The sequence below is a fragment of the Fukomys damarensis genome, unplaced genomic scaffold (assembly GCF_012274545.1).
Source record: "Fukomys damarensis isolate Sample0158 unplaced genomic scaffold, DMR_v1.0_HiC HiC_scaffold_4, whole genome shotgun sequence".
NCBI classification, from domain to species: domain Eukaryota; kingdom Metazoa; phylum Chordata; class Mammalia; order Rodentia; family Bathyergidae; genus Fukomys; species Fukomys damarensis.
In genome coordinates this window covers 56,354,823-56,366,086 of record NW_022900916.1, presented here as the reverse complement: position 1 = coordinate 56,366,086, position 11,264 = coordinate 56,354,823, and the positions used below count along the sequence as shown (strand labels likewise).

Below are 11,264 nucleotides of genomic sequence, written 5' to 3'. Positions count from 1 at the left end.
CCCAGCCGAGCCGCGACAGAGCGGAGACATCATCTTCACCGCGGCGCGGGGAGGAAGCGCGCTCGGAGCGTCACCCGGCGGCCGGGCAGCACCTCGGACAGCGCCCAAGTCCGGCTCCTTCCGGACAGTTGGGTCTGTTTCCCGGGCGGAGTCGCAGCTACTTCGTGCGCCAGCCCAAATCCTCGCCACCCCACCCCTCCTTCAGAAACTAGGACTATACGCGTCTGCCGTGTGGCTTTTTTTTTTCTTCCGAAAGGCTAGTATCTTATCTCTCAAGTTCATGTCCAGTCTCCTCCCCCTAAGTCATCTCTACCCTTCCTGCACCGCGTAAAGCCGGAGTCCAAGGCTGCTCGCCCCAGCCAGCGTGGCGAGTGCCAGCCCGTCCGGCGCAGTAGCCCGGCGCAGTCGCCTTTCTCCCTCCCTTTGCTCCCTCCCTCCCTCCTTTTCTCTCTTTCCTCATCTACTTCCCCCTCCGTGTCTTGCCTCTTAAGTTTCCTGCACCGTGAACACAACTGTGCCAAGCCCGGGCTGCAGCGATCCAATACTGAAAGCTACCCCAGCGCTGGGACGCCGGCTCGGCTGAGGCTGGACGAGGCAGCTGGACCCATCCGCTCCCGAGCATGGAGACGGAGCTCCGAGGAGGGCACGTCCGGGGCGCCGAAGACGCCAGGCCCGAGTAGCTCCTCCATGGAGCCTGCCCAGAGCGGTCCCTGCTTGCCAGATTCTCCTCCAGTCCTGTGGGGTACGTACCCTGCAGCCTCACTCCCCGGAAGGGACACCTTGGGGCAGGATGGAAGGGGCCAGAGGAAGGACACCGGCTGTGGGCAGACGACCCTCACAGGCCCGGGCAGGCTTCCACTCCAGAAGTTAGCAACTGGCTGTGCCCCTTAGCTTCAAAAAAGTAGTGCTGGAAATGTGATTGTGGATGCGTATGTGTCTCTGTACTCTTGGGGCTCGAATGGGTGAAGTAAGCCCTTCTTTTCTGTAATTCGGAGTCCCCTTCCACACCCCCACTTCACCGACAGTGTTGAGGTGTCCAGCTCCTAAGCCTGGTCAGTTCTACCTGCCCCTTCTCTTCATGCACTGCCCTTGCTCAGCCTTTCCCGTCTCTCTCTATCTCTCTCTTTGCTGGTGCGTACGTGTGAGCCCCGCCAGGGCTGGCGAGGAACCAGCCGCCGCCTTTAGTCCGGGCCTCCGGGTGACCAGACACTAGTGCAGGTCTTGCTGCCAGAGACAAATGGGCTAGAAACCAGCCCGCGCGCGGCTCTGGCTGCCTCCGGTCTCCACGCCCAGGAACTCGCACCCCAGAAGTGCAAGGCTCGAGGAGCACCTCTCCTCCTTCGCTTTGGCCCGCCTGCCTGCAGGACGCGCGCCTACTGGTTCCGGGAGCTGGATTCATTCTTTTTTTTTTCAATTTTTCCTATCCCTCTTCCAGGTTTTTCTGGTCCACCCTTCCCCGCCACGAGGCTCTTTCCCCGCTTGATCGCCAAGCCTAACCTTGCCCGCGTGGTCATGGGAGGTCTAATTTCATTTCTATTTAGGCTGCTGAGAGCGCTCCCTGCTCCGTAAAGTGGATGTCAGGTGGATTTATGTTTCTGAAGGAACAAAGACTCAGCGAAGGCACCGCCAAGGAAGTTTGAGACGCGGGAGGATGCAGGCTGCGTGCTGGTACTTGATTCTCCTCTTGCAGCCCGCCGTCTACTTGGTAAGTCTCGCCGGGTCGGGAGTCTCTGAAATTTCTCCCAGGCCAGGAGGCCAGGCTAGAGGTCCAGGGTAGGACAGCGAGGCTGCCAGTTTAATAAGAGTAGCGTTCTTGGTGATTGTTGGAGCAACTTAGGGAAGCTGGTCTCTGGATTCCTTCGGGATCTTCCAGGGCTCAAGTCTTATTTCTTGCTCCCTTACCCCTCTCTAAGCTTGGTTCTGAACAAAGCTAGGGTATCCTGGGCGTCCAGAAAACAGAGGTAGTGCAATGGGGGGGGTGTTTTTTTTTTTTAGAGAGAGAAGGCAAAGAGAGGGAACCAAGGCACGGAAATCTCAGGAGTTCATCAAAGGAATTTAGAGGAACGGAAAAGGAGGTGGGGTGAGGGGTTGAAAGCAGAAATTTGAAAGTGACTTTACCCACCCACTCCTCCAGTTTGGAAATGTGGCACTTAGAGAAGTGCAGGGAACTTTCTTTGACTTACAGGGGTTCAGGCAGGACAACTTGAACCCAAACACCTGAGCAGAGTTAGTTCAGAGGTACTTGGCAAAGGAGCACTCCTCCTTCTCCTCTCCTCTCAATCTCTCTTTTCTACCAAATAACCAAGCCCTACTTCCAGTGCCAGAGCCCTTTAGCAGGGAATGGTAGGCCTGGGCACCAGGGAGAGCATCCTATACAAAGCTGAGGTTCTCCAAGGTTCAGAGTTGTTTTATTTGAAGGGCATGTTGGACTTTGCAATGTGTTGGAACTGACTCCATGGTGAAGTGTTTTGTCCTGGTGATTTGGGAGCTAGGGACAAAGAGCTGAACAAAAGAGAGGGGCAGTCTTTCGAGCCTGGGTTCTCACAGGGCCAGGGATGTTGACGTCTGGTAGTGAAGTTATCCTCAGTGTAACGAACCCCACAGTTCAACCTGGGCTTCAGGAATACATTGACTGATCTGTGGTTCTGTGGAGGGATGAAGAGCATGGAGCATCCTGAAGTCACTAGCGGGGCTGGATGAACAGGATTGGGGGTGATGCTGTCCTTCTGCAACCCCAAGAGTTTCAGAACCACAAGCCTGGGAGCAAAAAGATTGCCATTGACAGCGTTTTCTTGCCTTCCTTGCTGTGTTGCATGTGACTGTAGGCTGAGAGTTGTGTGAATACAGAGAGAGAGAGAGAGAGAGAGAGAGAGAGAATATGTGTATTTAACTGGTTTCAGCTTCAATCTCAAGGTTGGCTGTCTTTGCACCATTGTCGCCTGACCATAGCAGCCGCAGACGCCAGAGGGCGCTGCGCATCAGCGTCCTCATTCGCAGAACACCTTGGGGTAAACAGGTGAAAGCTGGGGCAGTCTATCCAAAAGTACAGCCTATCTAACTTACGAAGTCTCGGCCTTTCCTCTGTAGGGCCGAAGAGGGTTCTTCCCATTTTCCATCTTTTGTTACTCTCGTTCCCTGCTGTGTCCAGTAAGCCCAGTGCCACTGAGAGCTCAGAGTTGGAGAACAGAAAGTTTGGACGGAAAATTTTTACTGAGAAATGAGAGGGACGAGTGCAACGTGCAGGCGAAAAAGGGGGAATATTAATGATTCCCTTGACCCTGGAAACCGCCCGCGCCTCTCCTCCGCACACCTCTACCGTGACCCGAACCTTCTGATGTTCTTATGTCCTTCGGCTCTTCTTTCACCCAGGGCAAGGGCTCAGCTACGGTGAAGTTTATTGCTTGAAACAAGTATTTCGATAGTTTGGAAAACAATCTATCAAAAGCAGAAGTGAAATCAATACGTTGTGTTAAATTTTAAATGTGTTTGTTGGCAGTTAAACCGTTTTCCACTCATTACAACAACAGTGCTGGATTTATTCTAATGCGCTGCGTTCTCAACAACAAGCGCATTAATTCTCCTTTAATTGTAAACTGGGAGCATTTGAAAACCATTCAGTGTGCAAATTATGCTGATTCAATTACCGTTTAGTTACAGACTTCATTACCTGAATGCCTTTTGGCAATACAGAGAAAGGAGACAATTTTTCCAATTTCACTCAGAACAATATGAGACGTGAACAATAAAATAGAGAAGGTGATTGAAAAGTCCATTCTTTTCTCTCCTATCTAAAGTTGTTTTGTGTGTTGGGGTTTAGAAACCACATACACTGCAAAAACAAAAGGATGATGGAGGTGGCCCAAGGCAATATTTCCAGAGATTGTAATCCCAGGGCTTTTTGCCATCAAAATTCCAAGCTGTTTTCTTGGAGAAGGGAGCTGACTTTTACCATGGAAATGAATTTAAGGGGGTGAATCAAGCAGTCACATTAGGATGGTTTTAGGCAAATAGAGGAATCAGGAGCTGTGATTAAAATCTAGGGCAATGAACAGATCAAGGGGTGATCAAGGTTTCTTCCTCCAGCTATCTCATTAAACACTAGACAGAGTAACTGAGCCATCAGGTACTCACAGCTGCCACTCAGAAGATCCCAGCCCTTTGCAAAACCCTGAAATAAATGTATACAGGTTTGTCAGGAGCCACTCCAACTTGCCTTTCAAGAAGATGCTGGTGGCAAAACCTTTAATTTTTCCTTAAACTTGCATGAGCTGGGAAGGAATTTAATGAGTAATTTTTGGTCTTTCTGGTCCACACCTCTGGTTAGATGGCAGGAGAACTCTGTGCCTTGCCTTCCAGCTAATACCTACAGTGTTCTGTTTATGCCATAGAATCCCAGTTATATCTTCCAAGGAGTAGTTACCACCTTATGTCCAAGAAGCAAGGCTTGGCTACATGTCTCATATACAGAAATATTGACATTCTTGCTAATAGGAAAAAATACATGATCCCAGGTTTGGGAAGTACTTCTTATGAAAAACAACTCTATATCCAGGAGATCAATGCACTATGTTTAAATTACAGATTCATACTTGTATTTGGTTAGATGTTCTGAATATGTTTCTTGGCCCCAGGTTCTTTGAACACTTGTTCTAGGTTGGGGATTTTGGGTCTTTCTTTGTGTTTATTGAAAAAAGGGTCTGTCCTAGAACATATTGGAAGCTTATTTTAGTATTGCAATGGGAAACTAATTAGAAAGGCTTTTGCAGAGGTGCCTTCTGAAGCACAGTAGCTAGAATATTCAAATATCACCACAGGCCAGAAATGCAAAGGCACAAGAATGCACCTTTTTAAAATAAAGGTAAAGAAAAATTCAGTTTATTCAGTGTTCTGTAATCCACATTTAAAGATCTGAATGCAATAGCAGAGAAACTTATGGCTTGACTTACTAAAACTGTTAAAACAATTCCTGCAGCAGCCTTTATTTTTCTGTCAGTTCTGAACTGATTCCAGGATATTTTCAGTGTGGTGTAATGGGATAACAGGGTTGTAGCATTTTAACCGACATGAAGCACACACTGGATAAAGTAGGAAAATGTGGTTTCTCCCTCCTGTGAAGAGTGGGAGGGGGTTGTCCTGAATTGAGCTATTCTCAGTGGGTCAAGCTAAGAGCAAGCCAGAGAACAAGGAGAGCATCTTCCAGCAAAAAAGAAAAAAAAAGTGGCATTGTGTTTGGGAGTTTTCCTGTGGTAAAGTCATACAGAGAACTGAGTCCAGGGAGCACTCCTTGGGCTTGCCTGTGAAAAACTTACTCAGAAACGGAGTGGAGAGAATCTGTCAAGGGGTTGAGAGCCTTAACTGTGATCAGTCACACACCCACAGCATGACTGTAAAGAGAAGAAGTCTTACTGTTTCTTCTAGGAATTAAAATAGCTAATAATCTAGCTTATTTTGTAACTAAATTCTTCATAATCCATATGCACAACATTTTAAGACACTTATTCCCTTAAATGTGTGGTGTCCTTAACATGTGAATTATATATCAAGTGCTAAATTGAGTTTATTTAAAATGGTTACCATATCTGCAGGACTACTGCTTCTGCACTGATAGAAGGCAAGCCATTTGGTGAATTCCACTCATAAAAAATTTGGCTGTTGAGGAACATGGAGGTTAGGGGAAAGCAGAGGGAGAGAGCCATCACCACTGTCTTGTTCTCTGGACTGGGCATGTATATTTCTTTCTCTTGAAAATGAAACCAGCTGCTCACTGAAAGTTTTAATCAATTTGAACTTATTCCTGCAACACACTATATAAAATGAGTTGGCTACTTAACACTGTCTACTAAGTGCTTTATATTGAGGCTGGTTCTTGGAGGCAGTATGAACATTCCCCTATCTTACCAAATTTTCTACTTTTCTACCCTAATCGGCCTTCCTGAAACAGCATCAAACCTAGATTTTTGCAGGGGCCCATGCACCACCTGATAACCCAGTTTGTGCTCTAGGGCTCTAGGGAGAAAGAAGGAGAGGTGGCCACTTCCTCAGTATTTTCCTGAAAGCTTCAACTCTTCATCTACCCCGGAAGAGCTCTCTGAAGTGTGAGGGAATCACTTGGCTTGGGTGGGTTGTCCTCCTGCTCCACATCCTCCAGTATTGTCTGTCTGGGGCCTTGTAGTGACAGCTTCTGGAAACTGGCCTTCCGTGTTAGAGGGTGTTAGAGGGAGAGAACCGGAATTGCTCCAACTCTGTTAGCGGTGTTTTCCCAGAAAGCTATTCAATTCGTGGCTCCTCTTTGTGCAAAGTTGATTTCTATTTGGCTTTGAATTGTGGACGGCTATTTCCCCCTTAATGAAAGTGTTGTCTGAGTGAAAAATATATCCGGTGGCAGGGAAATTGGTTGGGGTTTTTGGTGCACGATGTCCCACTTTCCATCCGAGGGAAGATTTTCTGCAGATGACAAAAATTGACAGCATTGTCTGGATAATAACCACCGTCAACAATATTTTCAAAAGGGCGTTTGAGTGATGAAAGCATTTGGATATTGGTTTTTCAAATAAGCAATTTTCTCTCCCGGGCTTCTTTGAGTTTATGGTGGGGGAGAGGAGTGGGAAAGGGCTCCGCACTGGCAAGGGGGTGTTCCTTTTCCGTTCACCCAGGCTAAAAACACTGAGGTGCTTGTCAGTCTGGAACCCGGGGTCTGGAGAGCCCTCAGTGAAGACACTTGCTGAGGCGTTGGTATCAAGAGTCCAAAGGGAACCCTGGCAGTGAGGAAGGGCACTTCTTGCCTTTCTCTACCAATGGAAACTCTGAAACTTTGCCTGCTCTCAAGTGTCAAGTTAGAAAGTGTGCATTTTTGAAAAAAGGAAGTACCTGCCTTTGATTAGGTCCCTTTTGGGCAACCAGGTCTCTTAGGAGCTTTAGGAAGACCTTAACAGTAGTCGCCTTTTTGACGGGAGGCTGGAGAGACCGCCTGCCTAGCGGTTTCCAGGTCTGCCCAGTGGCAGGGCCAGCCCAGGCGCTCTCCTTGCCACAATTTGTTTGGGTTCACCACAACTTTGCTGGATGTTGTGGTCTTGATTTATTCTCTAGCCAAGTTGCCGACTAGCTCTTTTCCTCCGTGTCAGCACCAACCCCTCCCGGAGCTTGGTAAACACAGCGCCCGCATTTTTCTGCAGCCCATTGGCATGTTGACGACTCTGCTTGAAGGAATGTGACAATAAAGTGGGAAACCAAAGCCTGGCAAGCACTTAATCAAGGATAAAAAGGTTCCGCTGTAAGGATGTCACTCAATTTATTGTGAAAGTCGAATGAATTACGTTTAATGAAAGTGCTCCCCAGATGAATATTACCAGCAATTTCCTGAGTTGGCTCTGTCAGCTCGAGATGAGGAAATGCCAACTCAGATCAGAAAAGAGCGCCCGACTCAATTACTATGCAAGCTTTCCAAGAGCGGCTTTTTATTGAGATGATATATATTGGCGGCTTCTTGTGCTCCAGTGAGCGCATGAGAGCGCTCCGCTTATTCTCCAAGTTTGTCTCCTGCCCTCGCTGGTCTCGGGTTGTTGTTCAAACTTCTGAGGAGCACGCCGCGTCTCTGCTGCAGGCTGAGAACTTAATCACCTACTTTGGGAACAGCTTCTCCCACTGTATTTTATTTACTACGAAGGAGGGGGCTGCGCGCGCAGCGGTGGGGTGCTGGAGAGAATCCCCTTTCGGGGCCCTTTATTATAGAAAGTTCCTGGGCACGTAGGCTGGGCCTCTGGAGACAGGAAAGCATTGAAATGGTGCTCGCAGAGTGGTCGCAGGGACGGCGAGAGGGAGCACGTGCCTCTCGGGTCGGGCCAGAGAAAAGCGGTGCCAGCTCCTTCCCTCTTTCAATTAATGGGGGTATTTTACTGGTTCAAGCCGGAAGTACGGTAGGGAGGGAGAGACGCAGGCCGCGGCCAGAGTGTATTGCCTCATCTGCATGAGAATGGAGAACCCGGAGGCTTTTCTTGTAGTTTCTTTTTCCCACCATGTGACAAATTGTTGCTGAGAAGGACCTAGTGTTTCCTTAGAAACTGGCTCACAAGGGCTCTGCGGTCCCCGCCGAACCTGACCCCGCCAGCCTCCTCCGTCACCCCCGTCGCCGGAATTGGATTCCAACTCAAGGGACCTGAGCAGCTGCAGCAAAGGGAGCGAAGGGAGGCCGGAGCCCTAGGCCACCGCACAGCGTGCTGTAGGTCTTAACCCTTGCCCTCTGTTGATTTTGAAGACCATTTCAAGTGGTCTTCCACAGTAAGAAGCTAGGAACTTTCCTCGACACAGGCTTCATGCCCTCGACTGGGAAACTGAGTCCTCCTCCCAAATTCTCAGATCTCCTGCGGATGGGCGAGTTTCCCAGCCTGAGTCTCTGCCGCCACAGCTAAAGCACTTTTTGGTCTACTGTGAGCCCCAGGTGATCTCAAGAAACCCAATAGGTGTACGGGGAGTACTCTAGCATCCAGACCCAGGCCCCTACCCCAAAGAATTGGAAGACTCGGCCGCCCACCCGGGTCTCGGGGAGCCGGTCGGCAGCGGCGCCAAGGCCTGCAGAGCCGCACTTCAGCACCACGGTCAGCGCCCAGGCTCCGCCCCCGCCACTCAGGCCCTGCCCTTAAGGTCGAGTCCGCGTCCTAGGTTTCGCAGTCGCCTCCCTGTGCCTGATCGCGACAGCAATGATCCACCTTCTCTGCCAGTCTTTCGGGAAAAGCAGGCTCCAATCGCTAGGCCCCTAGGTCAGATCCCAGGATTTGTACTCCCCACCCTGCTTGAGGCTGTGTCGTCACGTGATCGCCACCCAGTCCCCCCCCCGCTCTTTCTTTCCCTGCTCCCCCACTCCCTCTTACAGTTCATTAAATCTACCCTCCTTCCACACGGAAACCTGCATCGTGCAACGTAGAGCCAAGAACTGTCTTCAGCTACATAAAAACCTCATTTGACAGATGAGGAAACTGAGGCACGGAGAGGGAAAACAGCTTTCTCTGAAGAATAAAACTGCGTGGGAGGAGGTAGTCTTGCCCCATCACCCACCTGCTGGGAATAAGACTGAAGCTACCCAGACGCGCTCCTCCGGGATCTGGCACCTTTAAAAAGCGGCCTTGCAGTAGGAGGTTGGGACTGGGTTGGGGAGTCCTAATTATTATGAATTTCTAAAGGAGCAGTAATTATTCACAGGGAGCCGGACACACCACAGCCGGGGCAAAGGAATCGATATATTTGCTATCGAAAGTGCCTCGCTCGCTTTTAATGCAGACGAATGGGGATGCAGCCTCATTATTTTCTGAGGCGAGGCTCACCAGCGTGGGGCCTGATGCGGCAGGGAATCTATCATCATTAGACTCGGGATGGGGCGGGGAGTCTCTGTATTTACTCACCAAACAACAACACCAACCCGACCAACCACACTCCCCGCCCACCCCCTCCCGGATTTCCCGGCTCTGGTCTTCGCCGCCCGCTTCCCCGGCCTCTGCCTGCGGTCGGGCGGACGGTGCTGTAGTTTAAAGTGTCGCCGTCGCTCCTCAGCAGCGACCTCGACGCGGAGTAGATCCAGAAATCAGCCGGAAAGTACCAAGTGCAGGCGCTAGGGGTTGTCTGTGTCAAAGGCGAAGGTTGCCTGGGAAATTGTGACCGCTTTCTCGCCTCAGCTGTAGTCAGGGCTTCCGGGACTCCCATCCACGCGCTCCCGCAGTGTTAGAGGAGCAGAGTGCTGGCCAGCACACACCTCCCACCCGTAGAGGTCAGCTCGGAGACAGCGAGCTCGCGAGGAGAAAGTGAATCTGGAGGTGAAGAGGCAGCCAAGACTGGATGGAAAGGGAGGGAAGGAAAGCTCTGCTTCCAGGGTTTTCTCCGAGCCCCGCGAGACCCCCTTTCAGTCTCTCCTTGCGAAATTCTAGCCTTTACCTCTACTCATTGAGGTGACCGAACTGTCAGCGTCCTCCTTCTGTACCGCAAGCCTTTCCCCATCTGCAGCCTGCATTCCTGGCAGAATATTTCTCACTTTTAGAAGTTGCTGCCCTCTGGCCAGCTGCTGGGATGCAACTCTAGTCCTACACAGGCAGGCCTTAGTTCTTCTGGTCACCTGAGGGGCGTGTGTGTGCGTGTGTGTGTGTGTGTGTGTGAGTGTGTGTGTTTGTGAGTGTGTGTGTGCGTGTGTGTGTGAGTGTGTGTTTGTGTGTGTGTTTGTGATTGCCTGCACTACATCTGACAGGTGCCTCCCTGCCACAGCTGATTAACTGCTGCAGAGAAATTGGATGCAGAACTTTAAATAAAGGCCTACTTCTTTCATTGCAGTAGAATTATCATAATTATATTAACATTAATGAGAACAAAATTAAAAATCGTGGGCTTCCAGGCATTAAAATACTGATACTATCTGCCCACCTCATTGGGTGCTCTTTTCCTCAGAGCCAGCCTTTCATGGGTGTAGTGATTACCTGAGTGTCTTTGTTTCCTTACCATAATAGAGAGCTAGGGGAGAAGTATCAGAATTGTACAATCTACTGACATCATTTCTTCCTACCATCCTCATTTTCAGAAGTTTATAATTAAGCTCTGTGAGATATATGTAACACACATCCAGAGGAGAGCTTTTTATTTATATTTATATAGCATGCTGAGAAAGGGAAATTAAGGAAGTGCTTACATTGAAGTAAAATGCTGGCTCTGATGTTAACATACATGTCCTATTATTACTTTTCTCAGGTCTAAAGGCCTGTGTTTTTGAGGTCAGCTCCCATAGTCACCTTTTTAAAGAGAGATCCCAATAAAGTGAAAAAGACCTTTACTAGCATCTCCTTAGATAACTGAAGGCCAGACTTAGCACTCACCAGAAATGTACACAGTGGCAGAGTGAAGGACAATGCAGGAGGCTGAGCAGAAAGTGCTGACTGGAAAAGTTTGAAGGGTCTACATTTTTCTGGCTTTGTATGTCCCTAACCTACCACAATGCAGAAATTCCTACATGCTGTACACAGAGCCAGTACCAAGATACCACAAGGCAAATTGGCAGGAATTTTAACAAAATGGAAAACCACAGACTAAAATGAATGAGGCACTACTTCCTTCTCCAAAAGGCCATTGCCCAAAAATTGTAATAGAAAGGCTTGGAGAAAATTTCTTGGTTTGGACAAGTCATTTTCACTGGCAGATTAAGTGTTTAATCACACCCCCCCCACATACATACAACATATGCAGAGCTCTGCAAAGGTTTGAAGGATTTCATGAGAAACTATAGCAAATTCTTTTGT

General features: G+C 49.2%; 1 protein-coding gene across 1 annotated transcript in view; it reads left to right on the top strand.

Annotated features, from left to right (window-relative positions):
* Nucleotides 1-6: 6 nt before the first annotated feature.
* The window catches only part of Nxph1 (neurexophilin 1), a 289,544-nt gene continuing 278,286 nt past the window's right edge, over nt 7-11,264 (top strand). The window contains exons 1-2 of the mRNA XM_010632036.2: nt 7-742; nt 1,542-1,705. Of these exons, the coding sequence (XP_010630338.1) occupies nt 1,652-1,705 (54 nt within the window). The 5' untranslated portion in view covers nt 7-742; nt 1,542-1,651. The remainder of the gene's footprint in view (nt 743-1,541; nt 1,706-11,264) is intronic.